Source organism: Ranitomeya variabilis, chromosome 2 (genome assembly GCF_051348905.1).
Source record: "Ranitomeya variabilis isolate aRanVar5 chromosome 2, aRanVar5.hap1, whole genome shotgun sequence".
Classification (NCBI taxonomy): domain Eukaryota; kingdom Metazoa; phylum Chordata; class Amphibia; order Anura; family Dendrobatidae; genus Ranitomeya; species Ranitomeya variabilis.
In genome coordinates this window covers 74,018,416-74,040,760 of record NC_135233.1, presented here as the reverse complement: position 1 = coordinate 74,040,760, position 22,345 = coordinate 74,018,416, and the positions used below count along the sequence as shown (strand labels likewise).

The following is a 22,345-nucleotide window of genomic DNA, read 5'->3' as shown; positions in this document are numbered from 1 at the left end:
TATTGGGTTAGTCTGCAGATTAATAGAGTTATTAACCTGACAACTGCCCACACTTAACTAAACGCTGTGGTGAGAAAATGAATTTTATTCCCTCAGGCAGTGTTTGGGCTTCAGCCAAGATATCGGCGCCAGCACGGGTTCAGTCACAGCTCCGAGTATAGAGTACTACATGGTGGCCCGATTCTAACGCATCGGGTATTCTAGCATATGCATGTCCACGTAGTATATTGCCCAGCCACGTAGTATATTGCCCAGCCAAGTAGTATATTGCCCAGCCACGTAGTATATTGCCCAGCCACATAGTATATTGCCCAGTGATGTAGTATATTGTCCAGCCACCTAATATATTGCCCAGCCACGTAGTATATTGCCCAGCCACGTAGTATATTGCCCAGCCACGTAGTATATTGCCCAGCCACGTAGTATATTGCCCAGCCACGTAGTATATTGCCCAGCCACGTAGTATATTGCCCAGCCACGTAGTATATTGCCCAGCCACGTAGTATATTGTCCAGCCACCTAATATATTGCCCAGTGATGTAGTATATTGTCCAGCCACCTAATATATTGCCCAGCCACGTAGTATATTGCCCAGCCACGTAGTATATTGCCCAGCCACGTAGTATATTGCCCAGCCACGTAGTATATTGCCCAGCCACGTAGTATATTGCCCAGCCACGTAGTATATTGCCCAGCCACGTAGTATATTGCCCAGTGATGTAGTATATTGTCCAGCCACCTAATATATTGCCCAGCCACGTAGTATATTGCCCAGCCACGTAGTATATTGCCCAGCCACGTAGTATATTGCCCAGCCACGTAGTATATTGCCCAGTGATGTAGTATATTGTCCAGCCACCTAATATATTGCCCAGCCACGTAGTATATTGCCCAGCCACGTAGTATATTGCCCAGCCACGTAGTATATTGCCCAGCCATGTAGTATATTGCCCAGCCACGTAGTATATTGCCCAGCCACGTAGTATATAGCCCAGCCACGTAGTATATAGCCCAGCCACGTAGTATATTGCCCATGTAGTATATTGCCCAGCCACGTAGTATATTGCCCAGCCTACGTAGTATATAGCACAGCAAACGTAGTATATAGCAATGTGGGCATCATATCCCTGTTAAAAAAAAGAATTAAAATAAAAAATCGTTATATACTCACCCTCCGTCGGCCCCTCGGATCCACAACAGGCCTTTCCCGCTCGCGACACTCTGGTAACCTTACCGCTCCATGCTGCGGTCTCGCGAGATGATGACGCTGCGGTCTCGCGAGATGATGACGTAGCGGTCTCGCGAGACCGCTACGTCATCATCTCGTGAGACCGCAGCATGGAGCGGTAAGGTTACAGGAGCGTTGCGAGCGGGAAAGGCCTGTTGTGGATCCGAGGGGCCAACGGAGGGTGAGTATATAACGATTTTTTATTTTTTAAAATTATTTTTAACATTAGATGTTTTTACTATTGACGCTGCATAGGCTGAGTCAATAGTAAAAACTTGGTCACACAGGCTCAATAGCGGCGGTAAAAGGAGTGCGTTACCCGCCGCATAACGTGGTCCGTTACCGCCGGCATTAACCCTGTGTGAGCGGTGACCGGAGGGGTGTATGCGGGCGCCGGGCACTGAATGCGGGGAGTAAGGAGCGGCCATTTTTTTCCGGACTGTGCGCGTCGCTGATTGGTCGTGGCAATGGTTGTGGGCGTTTTGCCACGACCAATCAGTGACTTAGATTCCATGACAGACAGAGGCCCCGACCAATGAATATCCGTGACAGACAGAAGGACAGACAGAAAGACGGAAGTGACCCTTAGACAATTATATAGTAGATACCATGCCCCTGACTGTCACTCGCTCTGCATTGGGGCTGGCTGTCAGTGAGTGCCAGGGGCGCGGTTAGAGCTATCGTAGTGTATTTTCAGGCAGGTGACTGAACTCATTCCGGTGACTTGGGGTAAGTTCATTTTCTCCCCGCAGAGCTTGGCTAAGTGCGTGCACATAGTAGATTAGTAATGCTATTAACCTGCTGATTAACCCCATATCTGCAGGTTAATAGCATTTTTCCTGATACCAGATTTCCTTTAGGCCATGTGCACACGTTCAGTATTTTTCGCGTTTTTTTCGCGTATTTTCGCTATAAAAACGTGATAAAAACGCGAAAAAAACGCTAACCTATGCCGCCTATTATTTACAGTGTATTCCGCATTTTTTGTGCAAATGTTGCGATTTTTTCCGAGAAAAAATCGCCTCGCGGAAAAAAAAGCAACATGTTCATTAAAAATGCGGAATTGCGGGGATTCCGCACACCTAGGAGTGCATTGATCTGCTTACTTCCCGCACGGGGCTGTGCACACCATGCGGTAAGCAGATTATGTGCGGTTGGTACCCAGGGTGGAGGAGAGGAGACTCTCCTCCACGGACTGGGCACCATATAATTGGTCAAAAGAAAAAAAAATTAAAATAAAAAATAGTCCTATACTTACCTTCGATGTCTTCCCGCCTCTCAGGTGCATGCTGCCGCTTCGGTTCCTGTAGCTGGTGTGCGGTGAAGGACCTGCGATGACGTCACGGTCCTGTGATTGGTCGAGACCGGTCATGTGACCGCTCACGTGACCGCGACGTCATGGAAGGTCCTGCGCGCACACACCATCTATACGGAACGGACGCCGCTGAGGTCTGCAGGTGACTTTATTTTTTTTATTATTTTTAAACATTCTTGCTGCATAAGCAGCATCTATAGTAAAAAGTTGGTCACACTTGTCAAACAGTATGTTTGACAAGTGTGACCAACCTGTCAGTCAGTTTTCCAAGCGATGCTACAGATCGCTTGGAAAACTTTAGCATTCTGCAAGCTAATTACGCTTGCAGAATGCTAAAAAAACCTCGAAAAAAACGGAAAAAAAAACAAAAAAAAAAATGCGGATTTCTAGCAGAAAATTTCCGTTTTTCTTCAGGAAATTTCTGCAAGAAATCCGGACGTGTGCACATACCCTTAAACAGTGAGGTTATCTGCTCCCCTCAACCGGCTCACAAAGGAAGTTGTGTCTGGGCATAGGGGGAGCGGAGCACGAACTCACCAAGCACAGATCTTAGCTAGACCTGCAGCTCAAGTCAGCTAGTAAGATAGCATGAACTAGGCAGACAAGCCAGCACTTTCAGCATGGTGTTTAAGATATATGGAAGCAAAGTAAGGTAACAAAATATATTACAAAGCCTAATCAATGATTAAAGTGAACCTGTCATCAGTGTTTTGCTAAGTATTGCACAGGTTGCCACTGTAAGACTGATTAAAATGATACCTGGTGATGAAATCAGTTTTGTGGTTGTTGTTTAATCTTTATTTGGGCAGCACGGTGGCTCAGTGGTTAGCACAGCAGCCTTGCAGCACTGGGGTCCTGGGTTCAAATTCCACCAAGGAAACATCTGCAAGGAGTTTGTATGTTCTCCCCGTGTTTGCGTGGGTTTCCTCCGGGTACTCCGGTTTCCTCCCACATTCCAAAGACATACTGATAGGGAATTTAGATTGTGAGCCCCATCGGGGACAGTGATGATAATGTGTGCAAACTGTAAAGCCCTGCGGAATATGTTAGCGCTATATAAAAATAAAGATTATTATTATTATTTGCAGTTTTCAGTTAATGAGATTCTTGTGCTTTTGGGCAGCCTGTGGGCGAGACTTTATGTAGTGCTCTGGTCTCATCATAATCCTTGTGTGCCTAAATGACAGGTCAGTGAATTTTCAGTGACCTAACCCCTACTTTAAATACTGCGCTCGTGCAGTTTATATTGTGCCTGCGCAGTAGCATCTATCAGCAAGCGCATGCGCCACCGGTGCCATTTTGCTGGAGCCAATTTTTTTTTTTTTTGCCTTAACAAAATGGTGCCAGCGCATGCACAGAGTAGCATCTACTGGCAAGCGATGCTCTCAATCTGTGCCAGTGGGCGGGGCTTGCACAGATTAAGAGCATTGATATCGCTTAGGGATAAATGCTACTGCGCATGTGCTGGCGCTATTTTGTTGGAGCATAAAAAAAACTTAGCTCCAGCAAAATGGTTCCGGCAGCGGCACATGCGCATCATCATCTATAATCAAGCGATAAATGCTACTGTGCAGGCGCCACCTTTGGCGCCATTTTGCTGGAGTTAAAGGGAACCTGTCACCCCCAAAATGGAAGTTGAGCTAAGCCCACCGGCATCAGGGGCTTATCTACAGCATTCTACATGACAGGTTCCCTTCAACACAATGGGGATCAGTATGCTACTCAACCAATAATCTATGTTATTAGTTACATGACCAGTCTAGAATAAAAAAAAATATATAAATAAGATTTTTTTTTGGTAGGAAAAAATCTAGTAGTTATAAGTTTAAACTTTAAGAAGGTGTCCATCAACACAAGAAAGAAAACCACCACCATTCATTAGGGAGCTGTAAAAATGAATTCGATCTAGGGCAGCAAGAAATGTTGTGTCTAACCTTTATACACTGCTCAAAAAAATTAAGGTTACACTTAATCACAATGTACCTCCAAGTCAATAACACTTCTGTGAAATCAGCCTGTCCAGTTATGAAGCATCACTGATTGTGAATCAATTGTGCAAATGGAACAAAGGCTTTAGACTTGGAACAGGGGCAAATTCTGTTTGAAGGTAAGATTACACGTTTTCTCTAAACATACAATGTAATACAAAATTAAATACTGATTTATACAAAAATGAGGATTTATAACGATGACCACAACAGTTACAATTACCTTTATTTCAAACTCATAGTGTTCATCTTTTCCTTGTCCACAAAGAACATAGCGAGGTATTGTTACTTTCACTGGATCAGTTAGATCATCAGGATTTACACCTAGAGAGCGCGAAACCAACCGCTGCAGGGAAATAAAAGAGGACATTTATACGTGTGGGCTGGACAAGGAAAAAAAAACAAGAATGAGAAATTTGAGAAGGATATTTATTTACACAAAAAAATTTCAAGTTTTAATATAAATCACTACACATTATCTGAAAAAAATCCTACTAAACATATTTGAAGCAGACTGGTACAATAAATACTATAATAATATAATAAAGCAGCCTGAGCAAAAAAGACAATAAATTACATTTTTGGTCTACTGCAATAACTAAATTTGCTTTACCACCCACGCAGCCAGTATGTGTGAACAAAAACAATACTTACTTTGGGATTTAAGTTCCAGTTTGCATGCACTGTGGTGATCAATTAACTCGCACTTTATAAGGTTTTTCTTCTAGTTTTAGGTTAACCAAGATATGATGAAAAATGTTCATGTTTTGGGTTTCTGTTCCTCACCATTTACTGTATGTGCACACCAAGTCTTTTTCGCTGAGGGAAACTGAAGGTAAACGTTAAGTTTTGAGATTTTGAGAAGGATTTTAAGAGAGTTTCCAGATGGTTTCTGCGGTGAACTGCAATGATCTTACTGAGGTCAGCGCGGTTCATGGGCCGGCTCTCGCTACAGCGAGTCATTCTCCCCTGCTCTTCAGTGTGAGGAGTCGCCTCAGGCCACTGTTCATGCTGATAAGCAAAGGTTGCACAGACGGATTACGGCGTGGGACACTATGGATTCCTTCAACTTTGGACAGGTCAGAGATATTGTTTTTTTGTTTTGTTTTTTACGGGGGACAATGGCTTCAGGGGATTAGGGGTTGAAGTATAATATTTTTTTTATTTTATTCTTCATTTTACACTCGATGTAGACAGTGAGAGCTAAATACAACTCTCAACATTGTCCCCTGCTCATAATGATCGCAGGGAGATCAGGCGACTATGATGTGAGCAGCATGAGAACAGCGTGAACTGTGCTGGCTTTTCTCAGGCGCCGGTATGTGCGATACCGATATGGCACACGGTTGCCAAATGTATGACACACAGAGACATGGATATCTTCAACACAGGTTTTTCCAGTACTGAAAATATCAGGACGTGTGAAGGGGGCTGCGGATTTTGCTGCAGTTTTCCCAAAGTTTACAGTACCATGTAAGCCTATGGGGAAAAAAAAACGCTGTGCACATGATGGGGAAAATTCAGCGCGGAAACGCAGCGGATTATTTTCCGCAGCATGTCAATTCTTTCTGCGGATTCCGCAGCGGTTTTCAACATGCACCAATAGGAAAGTGCAGTTGAAAACCCGCAGAGGAATCCGCAGAAGAAACCACGATAAAATCCGCAGTGAAAACCGCAGTGGTTTTGCACTGCGGATTTTCCAAATCCGCTGCTGAAAAATCCGCAGCAGAATCTGCAACGTGTGCACATACCCTAAGACAGGGTGGCATAGACGCAGTTCCTGTGAAAGACACACCTGTTGGAAAAATCTCAATCAAGTCGAGGCTATGCTCACATGTTGCTTTTTTACGGCAAAAAAAGCCTGATCTCTTGACAGTAAAAATGCTGCAGACAAAACACAGATTTTTCTGCTTTTTTTGCTACTTTTCTTGCTGCATGTTTCAGGATCCTAAAGTTCAGCTTTGCTTCTACATTTCAAGCATATGCAATACAGGTTGCTAGGCCACCAATGCAAAGATGATGTGAAATCATAAAAGGTTTTTGGAAAACAGGGAAATTAGATCACAATATTTAGGAGAAAAAAGTTTTTTAGGTTTGAAAAAAATTACGATTCTGAACAAAAAAGCTGGCTTCATGTATGAAGTACAGCCATGAATTAAGGTTACATGAGTTCATGAAAAACCTGCACAATTGCAAATGTAAAACAATGGGAGAAGCGGAATTGATTGGGTATTGTTTGCCTAAGGCCGGTTTCACATTAGCGTTTTGAGGAGCTGCGGACTTCCTCCGTGAAGCCCCGCCCTCGGCCGCACCTCCGCCGCTAGCTCCGCCTACTTCTGCATGCGGCCTGCGTACCTATCTTTAACATTAGGTACGCAGGTAGTGCGGCTGTATGCAGATGCCTCCGCATGCTTTGTTTTGACGATGCGGCGACCAGTGTAGGACGCAGCTGGTTGCAATTTCTTTTTTTCTCCGCATCGTCAAAACGATGCATCCGCATACAGCCGCACGACCTGCATACCTAATGTTAAAGATAGATTCAAACAAAAACCAGGCAGCACTCCATTATTTCTTAATCAATTGTGCAGTGTTTAATTACACCCACATGTCTGTCCTGGAGGCTTTGCACCCAGAAGATAAGTTTAAGGCCGGTTTCACACGTCAGTGGCTCCGGTACGTGAGGTGACAGTTTCCTCCCGTACCGGAGACACTGACACACGTAGACCCATAAAAATCAATGCATCTGTTCAGATGTCATTGATTTTTTGCGGACCGTGTCTCCGTGTGCCAAACACGGAGACATGTCAGTGTTCGTGGGAGCGCACGTATTACACGGACCCAATAGAGTCAATGGGTCCGTGTAAAACACGGACCTCACACGGACATTCTCCGTCTGGGGTCCGTGTGCGTGCAGGAGACAGCGCTACAGTAAGCGCTGTCCCCCCCACATGGTGCTGAAGCCGCGATTCATATCTTCTGTGCAGCAGCGTTTGCTGCAGAGAAAATATGAATAATAGTGTTTAAAATAAAGATCTATGTGTCCGCCGCCCCCCCACCCCCTGTGCGCCCCCCGCTGTTCTGAAAATACTCACCCGCTTCCCTCGTTGGCTGTCACTCCTTCCTCTCTGCCCCGCGCCTCCTACTGTATGCGGTCACGTGGGGCCGATCATTTACAATCATGAATAGTCGGCTCCGCCCCTATGGGAGGTGGAGCCACATATTCATGACTGTAAATGATCGGCCCCACGTGACCGCATACACTAGAAGCCGCGGCCAGACCAGGAAGCAGCGAGGGAGTGGGTAAGTATTTTCTGAACAGCGGGGGGGCGCACAAGGGGTGGGGGGGCGGCGGACACATAGATCTTTATTTTAAACACTATGATTCATATTTTCTCTGCAGCAAACGCTGCTGCAGGGAACATATGAATCGCGGATTCAGCAAGATGCAGAGTGGGTACCACACGCTCCGTGTGGTACCCACTCGCCATACGGGCGGCACACGTGTGCCACACGTATGGCCTACGTGAGTTCCCAGGCACACGGACACGGATAACTCCGGTACCGATTTATTCCAGTACCGGAATTATCTGGACGTGTGGGACAGCCCTAAAGTGTTGTGCTGTTCCATTTTTTTACGGGACAGACATGTGGGTGTAATTAAACACTGCACAATTGATTAAGAAATAATGGAGTGCTGCCTGGTTTTTGTTTGAATCTATGGACTTTGGATAGCCGGTGGATGGGCTTCCTGGAGGCTTTGCACCCAGAAGATAAGTTTAAAGTGTTGTGCTGTTCCATTTTTTTACTATTAATGTTAAAGATAGGTACGCAGGCCGCATGCAGAAGTAGGCGGAGCAAGCGGCGGAGGTGCGGCCGAGGGCGAGCTTCACAGAGGAAGTCCGCAGCTCCTCAAAACGCTAGTGTGAAACTAGCCTAACATATTGGTAGGGCATTGAGTAGGTAGTACTAGTTTACTTTAACACACTGCTAGAGTACTGAGTTGGTACTACATTGTTCACTTTCACATATTGGTAGGGCACGGAGACGGTCAGGTATGGTTTCCTTAAACACATCACTAAAATAGACCTGTGCTAATTCTAGCAGCCATGTTCATGTGAGAACATCAAGACATTATGGTAAAATTTAAACTTGGGGAAAATTAAGAAAATAAATGTGTTTCATATACTGCTGTAATTGTGTTTTTTTCATCAAGCACTGCAAAAACAGATAGCTGCATTTTTGCATTTACTCATTGCTTTCTATGGGTGAAAAATGCTGCAAAAAACTGACATGTTGCAGTTTTCAGAAAAGCAACAGTTTTCCAATTCAGTCAGAAAAAAACAAGCGATTTCTAAAATTTCACAGCTTTTGCTGGTACTGTAAAAAGCAGCTATAAAGTTTTATTTAAAAAAACAGCCAATATATGCAGCAAGAACCACAACATGTGAACATAGTGTAATAGTTGCAATAGAGCAATTGTAGCCAATGTTATTCATTCACTTTCAACATCTAAAATGTTTTAGGTGATATCTGAGACAACAGACAGTTACATTATACCACACACTTAAGAGCCTCTTCAAATCTTAGAAAACATTTGAGTGTCTTAGGCTACTTTCACACTAGCGTTAACTGCATTACGTCGCAAATCCGTTTTTTTGCCGAAAAAACGGATGCGTCAAAAAAGTGAAAAACGTATGCAACGCATACAGCATTTCGACGGATCCGTCGCAAATCCGTTAAACGTTTCCGTCGAAAATACTGGATGCGTTGCATACGTTGCATCCGTTTTTACCATCCGTTGCATCCGTTTTTACGACTGATCCGTTTTTAAAAGGGAGGCTCCCAAATTTGATTGGCTACTGGAAAATATGGAAAACTATATAGTTACTGTTTTTACAGCCCATCTTTGAGGGTTTTAGTTTTGTGGCAGCGATGGAAGGTGTTCTTGTGAGCATTGCTAGTTTGGTTACCGACATTATCTTTGAGACGAATCGCCTGGATATCATAGTGCGGGAGAAGGAGGCGGCAGCGGAAAAACGGAGGATGCTTCTGCAGCAACGGAGACGGAGGCGACTCTGGATACATCCGATTAATGAACTACGGATGATGATAAAGGGATCCAAACCCTAACCCTACCCCTAACCTCACCCCTAACCGTTTAATGAACATTTTCTGACAGTCATAGTGCCACGTATTTCAGTGCCACGTATTTCAGTGCCACGTATTTAAGTGTCACGTATTTAAGTGTCACGTATTTAAGTGTCACGTATATAAGTGCCACGTATATAAGTGCCACGTATTTCAGTGCCACGTATTTCAGTGCCACGTATTTCAGTGCCACGTATTTCAGTGCCACGTATTTCAGTGCCACGTATTTCAGTGCCACGTATATAAGTGCCATGTATATAAGTGCCACGTATAACCACGTAGTTATAGTATTTATAGTACGTGGCACTTAAATACGTGGCTGGCTGGGGTCTTGTGGCTGGCAGTCTTCTCTCTGGGTCTTGCTGGCATATGTGGGGTTGAAGGCCCAGGCCAGGTTTATATAGATTTGGGGGTGTCTGGCCAATTGGCAACAAAATCCAGCTTCTGAGCATGCTCAGTGCAAAAAAACGTATTGCAGCGCTGCATTGCGTCGTACGACGTGTCCCGACGCATCCGTCGCTCATAGGCTTCCATTGTAGCCAACGACGTATGCCACAGGATGCGTCGCGACACGTTTTTTAGGCGGAGACAAAAAACGTTACAAGCAACGTTTTTTGCCGACGACGTGTGGCCAAATTTCGACGCATCCGTCGTAAAACGGACACGACGTATGCCAATCCGTCGCAATACGTCGCCAATACAAGTCTATGGGGAAAAAACGCATCCAGCAAAAACTTTTGCTGGATGCGTTTTTTCTGAAAAAAGACGTTTTGAGACGTAATGCAGTTAACGCTAGTGTGAAAGTAGCCTTATTTTGAAGAAGTAGACTGTACAGCTGGCGGATCAAGAGCCTAATATGCCATTACAAAGTTGAACATCCAACTTTAAATAAGCATTAGGGGGTATTCCCATCTTCAAGATCCTATCCCTATATGTATTAGGTGTAAATATAATATTAGCAAACAACTCCAATTAGAAATCTGGTATAGTTCTTCTGATTTGCTATGTCTCTTTCCTGATGTGCAGGCATTGCAGGACCATGGTTATGACCACTGATATAGGGACAGTAAGCTAGTTGCTAGTGGTCGTAAGCCTAACCCGGACTGTGGCGTCGGTAAGCCAAACCTCAGTTGATTCAATTTCCCTGACCCCAGACTCCACAGCACTGGTCACTACAGAGCATGTACATAAAGTGCAGCACAGATTCATCTCAACTATGACACCACAGTGCTGGTCACTACTGAGCATGTACATAAAGTGCAGCACAGATTCATCTCAACTACGACACCACAGTGCTGGTCACTACTGAGCATGTACATAAAGTGCAGCACAGATCCATCTCATCTACGACTCCACAGCACTAGTCACTACTGAGCATGTGCATAAAGTGCAGCACAGATTCATCTTAGCTAAACAGAGATCCTTAGCTCAGGAACAGAACAGACATTTATAGGACATTTCAAAACTTTCCCAAATTCTTATGAAAAAAATTACAGCACATCTTGCACTGTACTACTGTACCCAATGTATTATATATTTTACTAGTCTGAGTCGGTCTGGTTTACACTGACTGACTTGAAGAGGCACTCTGAAAAATTGTGCCTTTTCCTGTTTGTATGGTACATCAGATAAAAGGGTAGAGCAGGTTATTTTTTGGGGCCATGTTCACAGGGTTTTTTTGTGTTTTTTTTATGAGGGCATCTGTTCCAAAATCTTCCTCAGAAATGGCTTGAAAAACACAAACAAACAAACAAAAAACACATGGTAAATTCTTGCATATCCCAATTTTATGGGAAATCGACTTTGATGCTCATACAAGGTGTATTTTGAGCAATTTTATGTCCTGAAGAGGTTTTGAAAGATGCCTGACGAAGCAACAACAAAAAAAAGTGCATGTCACTTCTTTGAAGTGGATTTGGATGCAGTCTGTGCCAAACTAGGCACTGTCCAATCAAAAGACAAAAAATATTAATAAATAAATGCTTCAGGGTCTCATGAAGCAGTGTTACTTGCTTACTGGACTATTGCTGACTTATCAGCTCCGTTCCCAGTAATATCATGTTACTTGTATTATTAGAAATACTTAAAGGGAACCTGTCACCTGAATTTGGCGGGACCAGTTTTGGGTCATATGGGCGGGGTTTTCGGGTGTTTGATTCACTCTTTCCTTACCCGCTGGCTGCATGCTGGCCGCAATATTGGATTGAAGTTCATGCTCTGTCCTCCGGAGTACACGCCAGCGAAACTGATTATTTCGGCAGTTACAGCACCCAGAACTAAGAGAGCCACCTTGTCAGAATGCAGCATTACTGCTGCACAAGGTGGCTCATTTAGTTAAAAACGCCTGGGGGGGGGGGGGGGGGTGGTGCTGCGGTGACAGGTTCCCTTTAATGCATGTACGGAGAGGCCGCGGTGAGCTGTTCTTGGAGGTTCCGTCTGGGGAGGCTTTATAGATATTACAAGCATTTAGAAGATTAGTTTTTCAGCTGAGTTAAAATCAAGCACTGAGCCAAAAGCAAGAGGGAATTTGGATTGTGTCTTCAATGTTGGCAATGAATAAGTCACTGAGTATTTGTCACGCTCTGCATCAGAAAAAATCAGAGGAGAAGAAATAAAAAAAAAATAAAAGACCACCCCTCTCTCTATTAACAGAATCATTATTTTTTTTAAAAAAAAGGTTTGTACCTGGAACCCGAAACTGTGATAATCTGTGTCAGGTTCAGATTTGTGGAGGAGACAAATTTACAGTAAAATACATGCAGATGGAGTTTAACAAACTGCAATCAGCATGCAGGAGAAAAATTGTATATGAAAAATCAGTTTCAGAATTGTTAGGAAATTTTAATGCAAAAGTGTTCCCCCTTCAATACATCTGGTAGGAGAATAGAGTGAATCGAAGCAAAATCTGCATGTAACACCAGTGAAAACATAAAAAAATTGGAGTAACCACCAACCAAACAAACAGAATAAAAAATAGCAAGCTTATTAGAAAAATACCATTAAACCTACATTATATATATGTGTGGTCCAATATTCACAGACTGACAGAAAGGAGAATGTGGAGAAACTTGTTTTTTTTCTCTTCACAAGAAAAACTGATGACACTTGGACCACACTGATTAGAATAATCGGTCCGTTTTTGTTTTCCGTGAAAAATATTGACTTCCGAATGAGCCCTTAATCTACTTGAACCACAGAAGCAGCATGATCAATAAAATGGTAAAAGTGTACTTCTGTACTTTTTGTAAAGAAACTTGTTGCCATCAGTTTCTTCTAACCACATTTGCTTTCTAGTTTGAACTAGAACATACACGTTTGCCACCATTAGGATTCGTCAATTGTTTTAAGAGCTCTAAAATAACACAAACAGATCACGACAGAATATAGTGACCTATTAAATTTTTTAAAATCTGGTCATCATAGGGTGCCCATCTCAGGATAGGTCACTCCAAAAGGAAATGTAAGAAAAGACCCAACATTTGCTGCCTAACTGATGGTATTGTCAGACATTTGCTTGGTCACCAAGAGGTTTTACCCTTTTTCAGCTCAGCCATCATTCCTCAAAGAAACATGCTTATAAGCATCAATTTACACTTATGAGTTTATACGGTCACATTTTAAAAAAAAATGAAAATCTAATATATTCACAACATTGATCAAAATGGCATTAAGAGACCGAGAAATAGCATGACCAGAGAATTGCCAGATTTTTTTTTTTTTTTTTTTAAGTAGTTCAATGCAGTATGTGCTGTAAATGTTTTCCTAAGTATTCAGGAAAGTTCTGAAATGTCTGTCCTGTTCCTGATCTAAGGATCTAGGTTTTTAGTCGAGATGAATCTGTGCTGCACTTTATGTACATGCTCAGTAGTGAAGCTCCTCCTCTACACATCAGAGGAAAAAGGCACTGGGAAGGAATGCTTGCACTCATCTCAGAACTGCTAGAGTGAACAGGAAACCAGGATTAAGGCAAGTAAATAGCTTGATTACTGTGTCATAATGGTGATGAAAAACCTGATGCTACCATTTTACTACAGTAAATTGATCACTTAAACATGAGTCATGTATGAGGCTGTTGGGAATCTGAGTCAGGGAAATTGATGAGCCTGATTGGGAGGTTTGGCTTACCGACTCCACAGCCCTGCCGATAACACAAGACAACGAAGGCGGGTAGTAAATATACTAGGGCCAGAGAACTTACAATAGTAACACAACTCCAGCACTAAAATATTATTATTAATAAAAAAAAAGAACCTCAAGACCTACCTCTTCCGGCAAGCCTACAACCTGCAGTAACCACCGATCGACTAAACCGCTGCACAACCAGCGCTATCCTCACCTACTGTATCCTCACCCATCCCTTGTAGATTGTGAGCCCTAGCGGGCAGGGTCCTCTCTCCTCTTGTACCATTGTGACTTGTATTGTTCAAGATTATTGTACTTGTTTTTATTATGTATACCCCTCCTCACATGTAAAGTGCCATGGAATAAATGGCGCTATAATAATAAATAATAATAATTAATAAGGAAAAAAATGCCGGAGTAGTGCTTTAAACAACCAATCCTTTAGTTTTCAGGATAGGTAAGTAGGTGCCAGAGATGTCAGACTTCAGACGACTCAGCTTGATGGTCCACCTTTTCCTATTCCTAGTCATTATTATATAAAAGCTGTAATATAAATGTGAACAGGACCTTGTAACCAGACTAGGACTGGACAACAGGTGCACCCAGGTTGAGCCATTGCGCTGGAGCGAGTTCCCCATCCTCCTATGTGAACAGTATCTGGCACAATATACTTGATTCACTATGTACAGATAGAGATTGCATCTCATCATTCGTTTTGCAGTCTACCCAGGTTATTATATAAATTTGTGAATGAGGTTAATTAATTATTTGCATATGGCTTTACAGCAGGCCCCCAGAGTCTATGCTACTGGTGGGCCCTTAGCACCCCAGTCCAACACTAACTATGTATCCCAACTTGGACTACAAGGTTGAGATGCAAGAACATTTATTCTTACTTTGCAGCTCTACAGGATAGATAAAGAAATATACTCTGGCTGCACTGGATGAAATGACAAACAATAAGTGGGCAGCGAGAGTTGTACAAAGTTCTGTAGAGTTCTTGGAACGTTGGGGTTGGAACATGAACGAAAGATCAGCAGCCAAAATGTGAGGATAATTAGGGTAATCCACATCACACATTCAGGGGTAAAAAAACCCATGACATTTTCAATAATCTATTGGGAGATTTCATGCTGTATGTGCCAACCCAGTGATTATGATTAGTGATAAACGATCGCGTCCAGATAAGGTGTTGTTCGAGCATGCTCGGGTGCTAACAGAGTGACTTTGGCCTGCTTGAGAAATAGAGATAGAGTTAGAGATCCTGTGCATTCGTGTCTCGTGGCTGTTCGACAGTCGCAATATATGCAGGGATTTCCTGTTTGTTAGGCAATCCCTGCATGTGTTGCTCCTGTCGAAAAGCAGTGAGACACGCAGGCACAGGACTTGAACATATTTTTCGAGCATGCCAAAGTCACTAGTTTAGCACTCGAGCATGCTCAGATAACACCTTATCCGAGCACATTCGCTCATCATTAATTATGATGCAATTGTGGTCTGTCGAGGGTTCTCCCAACCCACGCCTATAATGTAACTATTACACCTACCAATACATGTCTTCACTTTATAGGAATAACATCATTTTACTTCAGCAAAATAAATTGTGCTGTACCATTCATTTTTTTTTTTTTCTTCGTCATGATAAAAATTCGAGAAACCATCTAATAAAGTAAAATAAAAGATTCTTCACAACAGCCACACAATTAACTCGAGTACTTTCAGGGAAATACTTACACACTTTCAGAGCATTAAAGAAATATGTCGGCATTCTCACATCGCTATATTTTATGTATTCCGACAGCTTCAACATTGCCATTAAATCAAACTGATTGATTTTTACTATGGCCTTTGGCTTTCACCCACAATACATCAGTAGTCTATTGCTTTCTTGCCAGCAGACGATCAACAATTGCTTGAGAGATATCCACAGGGTTGCAGGCAAATGTCAGTCTCCATCCAATGAGTGTCAATGTCACTTAAAAACCTTTTCACAGAGAACTGCAGACTTTATCAAGGGTTATTGTGTTTTTCTCAGCCTGCCTACAATACCTACAGTACACAATTAAAGGAAAAGTAACCCCAGTGACCTGAGACGGGTACCTTACTGTTTGAGAACCAATGGCATTGCTGGGAATTCTTACCTAGAAGGCTGCATAAAATGCTGTATAGCAGCCAAGCTCAAGGCTCCTTCATATTTTTCCTCCTTATGTCCAGACAATAGTATATACAGTCTCAATGATTTCTACAGGATACACTACTCTAAGTCAGGTCACTGGAAAAAGGGGTGCAATTAAGTGACAACATTCATGTCCTTTTTACTGCATTTTTTGTGGGGGGGGGGGGGGAGAGGTGAGCTTGGGTTCAGCAACCAAAGAAGAGCAATCCTGGCACTTCCATTTTTTTCGGTGTTGAAAGTATGGGATAAATACCTTTACATCTACTTTTAAATAGTTCGGGCAATTACACACCAATATGTCAAATTTCATATTATTTACATTTTGCTATTTACTGTGGGAAAAAGGGATATATATCTTTACACTGTGTTCCAAATTATTATGCACAAAGTTTAGGAGTGATAAGGTTAGCATTTTTTGTTTGTCATTTAAACTCATTGATGATGATGTGTGTCAGGGCTCTTTATATCACTGAAAGCAATTGCAGATACCTGTGCACATTAGTTTGGCAGGTGTGTCCAAATAAAGGCAAGACTACTTAAGAAGACTGTGCCACATTATTAAGCAGCCTACATTTTTTGCCAATATGGGAAAGAAAAAGGATGTGTCGGCTGCTGAGAAGCAACAAATTGTGGAGTATTTAGGTCAAGGCATGACTACAATCAACATTGCCAAGACACTTCATCGTGATCATCACACAATCAAGAAGTATGTAGCTGATTCCCAGCACACACGTGTGCGTGCTGATAAGGAAAAATTGAGGACTCTTTCCAACAGGCAATTGCGTAAGGTTAAAAGAGCAGCTGCAAAAATGCCTTGTCATAGCAGCAGACAAGTTTTTGAAGCTGCTGGTGCCTCCAACGTCCCCAGAACAACAAGATGCAGGGTCCTTCAGAGGTGCGTAAGCCATCCTGTCGACCACCTCTATCCACTGCACACAAGCAGAAACGGCTCCAGTGGGCCAAACGATACATGAAGACTGACTTCCAAACTGTTTTGTTCACCGATGAGTGCCGTGCAAGGCTCGATGGTCCAGATAGATGGAGTGGAGGATAGCTGGTTGATGGACACCCCATGAAAACACGGCTAAGGCGCCAACAAGGAGGAGGTGGAGTAATGTTTTGGGCTGGAATCATGGGGAGAGAGATTGTCGGCCCCTTTATGATCCCTGAAGGGGTAAAGATGAACTCCATAATCTATGTGGAGTTTCTAAAACAACACTTCCTACCATGGTTCAAGAGGAAGAACCGTGCTTTCCGCAGCAAGATCATTTTCATGCATGATAATGCACCGTCTCATGCTGCAAAAAACACATCTGCATCTCTGGCTGCTATGGGCATAAAAGAGGACAAACTTATGGTGTGGCCACCATCTTCCCCTGACCTCAACCCCATTGAGAACCTCTGGAGCATCATCAAAAGGAGTGTCTATGATGGCGGGAGGCAGCTCACATCTAAGCAACAGCTCTGGGAGGGTATTCTGTCCACATGCAAAACAATTGAGGCAGAAACCATCCAAAAACTGACAAAATCAATGGACGAGAGAGTTCAGAAGCTTCTTTGGAACAAGGGGTCCTATGTGCAAATGTAACCTCACCTAGAATAAAGTTTTCACTTGGAAACTGTTTGATTTCATTTTGTAATAAGCTGATAATGCTTATAACTTCACAATTGACCATTTTTTTTGTTCAAAATAATAATAAAAAAAAAGGTTGAAAACTCTGCTGTGCATAATAATTTGGAACATGCATTTTGAGTGTTTATTTTTTTTAAAAAGATACTGTTTTCATAGGCAGTTTGTTCCAAAACATTACAATTATACTAGAATAGTAGATGACTGGAAAATAACAATGACTGCAATTCAGATAGGTAATTTAGAGACAATATGAGGAAATATTTGCATAATAATTTGGAACACAGTGTATATGTATGTATTAATGACTTGCACCTGCTATTGCTTGATCACCTGTGTGATACTGCAGTATCACAATATATTTTGAAACAACATTTCTTGTAGGCCTCACTCACATGGACATATAACAAGGCCGAGTACTATCTGATGTTTTATCGGATAGCACTTGCACCATTATACTGGTTCGGCATGTATATAAAAAAAAAAAAAGAAAAAAAAAAAAAAGGAAAGCATGCTGCGAGTGCATCCGATAATTGAACCATGCTCACCCATGCAAGTCTATGGGTGCACGTGAAACATCAGACTGCACTCAGATGTCATCCAAGTGCAGTCCCCGGTATCTGAGGATTCAGACAATGGAGAAGATGGAAAGATTAATTTCTCCATCTTCTCCACACCTGTGCTCCGATCCTCGCATGTGAGAGAATCGGATCACAGGAAGATGACAATCCGCTCAAACTCTGTCGGTGATTAAGCCACGTATCATTAGCATCTTAATAGGTCAGATTCTCTCGCATGAGAGAATCTAAGGCCGTTTAAAAGTCCAGATACAGGCCTCAAGAAGATTCCTACCGCGGCAAACACGGGGATTTTCAGTAGGGCCCTGGCTGCTATACTGACTGATCAGAGCCTCTTGATTGTGTCGATTGGAAAGTCGATGGTATTCAGAAATGCCGTTTTATATCACATTGGCGGCCAACAGTATACGTTACCCTCAGGTTCCTGCTGTGTGACAGAGCCGCAACCATTCTGCATGGACTGGACTGAGCTCCTGAGCCACCCCACAGAGTGATGGAGAACATGTAAAGCAGCAGTCAATCAAGGGGTTAAATTGCAGAAAACATGTCATTAGTCTAGGAAGAGTGTTTGCTTGCTGGTCAGCTGATCGCTGTCATGTTTACACCTGTCAATGTGAACAGGAGTTCTCACTTTCTTCATTTCAGCAATTACCAGACTGTGTCGGGGGCCTGATGATTCCTCACGTCAGCTTGATCTTTTCAAGTTCTTTTGCTATTAAATCAGCTCTAAACTTGGTCAGATTTGTAACCCAGCAAGGAGAATGTGTTAATGTTCAGCAGCTCTTACTCGCTGCTCATTCTGCAAGCATTAGGAAGGAAGGGATAGAGGGACACATAATAATCCATCCCACTGTTAGCCGAGCGCAGGGGCGTGTTGTCACAGAAGTAAAGTGGACTGATGCAAAGCGGTAGCCTTCCGAGCACGGGTGAGCGACAGCTCTCACAAAAGGGCAGCTTTAAGGTACGCTCACACTAGCGTAGATTCTCTGGAGCGTAAGAATCGGGGCAGACTGTGTTAATGACACTCGGCTCAAACTCTGACAGTGATGCGATACTCTCACACGTAGTAATTGGAGAACTTAATTTCTCCATTTTCTCCACTGTCTGAGTCCACGCACATTGGACTGGAGCCCAACGTTTTAATGCCGCCGCGATCTCCATCTGCGCACGCGCGGCATCCCGCGGCCATTTTCCTGAAGCCGCGGCCAGCAGAGCGCCGCTTCTGCGCATGCGCGGCCAAAGGAAGATGGCCGCCCCCACCGATCACCAATGAAATCGTGCACATCGCGCTCTTTTAACTCCCCTGTGCAGTGGATTCGGGACCTCGGGCATGCGCAAACCACTACGCCACCAACGGAAAACTAAGCAAGATCTGGGGGAAGACACCACGCCCTTTTGACCAGACCAGCCTGATTGACAGGAGAAAACGGCTACTTTGGTAACGTATTTTGGCAGCATAGGTGGGGAATCGGGGTCCACAAAATACACTGTTGTAATGCACAGCTCAGGCCCTATTTAACAGTATTTTTATCTCATACTGAAAAAACGGGGTGACAGGTGCCCTTTAATGCCCATGGATTTAGAATAGGATGTCATAAAAGCTCCTGTAGGTGTAATGTGGAAGTGTTTCAATACTTTTGTCCATACAGTGTTTTTAAAAAGTTAGAGACAATAGCGCCGATTCATCATGACCGCTGTTGTTCATGCTTGTATTGATAAGGGGTAGGAACCTCAGCACTGCAAAAGAAAATAAGACTGTAGGTCTTGTAGCAGTGTAAATTTATTTGAATCCAGCACGGAGTAAAAAACAGATATGGTCTAAAATTTCAATGGGGAGTTTACATCCCGCTTGGCACATTTCCGGATTTCAGGCTCTTGCTCATCACAGGTCCTCCTTGACATGAAAGAGATCTTACGATTTATGTTATTACTCTGCTAGATTTCTGTCTACCTGCACCCGCAACAGATGTCCTTGACAAAGACCGCTCCCGGTCAAATTGTTGGACCATGTTTTTGACTCCATGCAGGATCAAAATTAATTTACATTGCAGCAATACATCGTGTCTAATTTTCTTTTGTGGTGCTGCGATTCCTACCTCAGTAATTCTAGACTAGGAGTCCCTTCCTCAAGCACACAATTTGTTTAAAAGGATGGTGCCGGTCTTTATCCTTCTAATCTGCTTTGATAGAAGGCATACTGGGGTCATTGGCACCCGATTCATTAATTAGTATTATTTCTGGGAGAAGGTACACTGCAGCTTGTCACGAACTAGATGCGATGTGGCATCACACCAATATCCTGCCCCAGCTCCACCCAGTTTGGTAAATGGTCATAAAAACATCAAAAGCAGCAAAATTTTGCGACTTTTCAAAATTATTCATGCCACAGAACTCTTGTGTAATTGAATTGATGAATTTGGGCCATAGTCCCTAGGATCTTAGTCTCAAATAGTTGAAAAGTTTCTTTCTTGATTTTGCACAAAAAGGTAAATTAAATATAGCTGATAATGAGCTAAAAAGTAAAGTATGCCACAACAAAAAAAAATACAGTTGCCTACGCTGACAGGTTTTCTGTGCTCCCCATCTTTGGAGGAAAGGTGGCAGATAGGCAAAGAAATAGCCCTGCACCCCAAGTGGCAGTTGGTATTGATTTTTTCTGTGGTCTGGTGTTTCTATTTCAAGCACTGGGTCTATATATATTCTGGGATCGGGTATTATGATAGCCTGTCCCTGAATATACACGTTATTGCTTTCAACCTACCCAATACTTTCAATAAAGCAAGATCCCACTCAGGTCCTGCCAACCTAGTTGCAGACCAGAAACCATATATACTTGAGTATAAGCAGAGACCCCTAATTTTGCCACAAAAAACCCCAAAAACTGGGAAGACTTATTGAATATAAGCCTAGGGTGGGAAATGCAGCAGCTACTGGTAAATTTCAAAAATAAAAATAGATACCAATAAAAGTAAAATTAATTGAGACATCAGTAGGTTAAGTGTTTTTGAATATCCATATTGAATCAGGAGCCCCATATAATGCTCCATACAGTTCATGATGGGTCCCATAAGACGCTCCATACAAATTACGCCCCATATAATGCTCCATAAAGTTCATGATGGACTACATAAGATGCTCCATATTAAAATATTCCCCATATAATGCTGCATAAAAGGTTAATGATGGCCCCATAAGATGCTCTGACATAGAATATTATGCCCCATATAATGCTGCACAAAGGTTGATGGCCCAATAAGATGCCCCATAGAATATTATGCACCATATAATGCTGCACAAAGGTTGATGGCCCAATAAGATGCCCCATAGAATATTATGCCTCCCCATATAATGCTGAACAAAGGTTGATGGCCCAATAAGATGCCCCATAGAATATTATGCACCATATAATGCTGCACAAAGGTTGATGGCCCCATAAGATGCTCCATAGAATATTATGCCCCATATAATGCTGCACAAAGGTTGATGGCCCAATAAGATGCCCCATAGAATATTATACCCCATATAATGCTGCACAAAGGTTGATGGCTCCATAAGATGCTCCATAGAATAATATGCCCCATACGCTGCTGATGCGATTAAAAAGAATAAATAATGACATACTCACCTTTCATCGCTGAGGGGCTGGTGCCGGTGTCCTGAGCAGGCGGGGACACCGGCGAGCTATGGGGGCCAGGTCCGGGAGTCGCTGCTGGCTCAGACTCCCAGCACTTGCGATATTCACCTGTCCCCGTTCCACCGCCGTGCGCCGCTGTGTCTTCCGGGTCTCTGCAGTGACTGTTCAGGCAGAAGGCGCGCACTAACCACGTCATCGCGCCCTCTGACCTGAACGTCACAGCCCGAGGACGTGGAAGACAGAGTGAGGCGGTGGGATGGGGACAGGTGAATATAGCATGGCTCACCCTCCCCCAGTTCTACTCACCCCATCCTGGCACGGTTCCTGATTCTCCGATGGACTCTTGCACTGGCAGCTTGTTCCTGTGTTCAGCGGTCACATGGTACCGCTCAATAAAGTAATAAATATGCGCTCCACGCCTATGGGAGTGGAGTCGCGTACATATTCATTACTTTAATGAGCGGTACCACGTGACCGCTGAACACAGGAAGAGCTGCCGGCATCTGGAGACCAACAGAGAAGCAGG

At 43.2% G+C, this 22,345-nt stretch overlaps 1 protein-coding gene across 2 annotated transcripts in view; it reads right to left on the bottom strand.

The window, feature by feature from the left end:
- The window catches only part of KIF16B (kinesin family member 16B), a 376,655-nt gene that overhangs the window by 74,617 nt on the left and 279,693 nt on the right, over positions 1–22,345 (bottom strand). For both annotated transcript variants that reach the window (XM_077282562.1, XM_077282563.1), the window contains one exon: positions 4,755–4,877. In XM_077282562.1, coding sequence (XP_077138677.1) covers positions 4,755–4,877 — 123 coding nt within the window. The remainder of the gene's footprint in view (positions 1–4,754; positions 4,878–22,345) is intronic.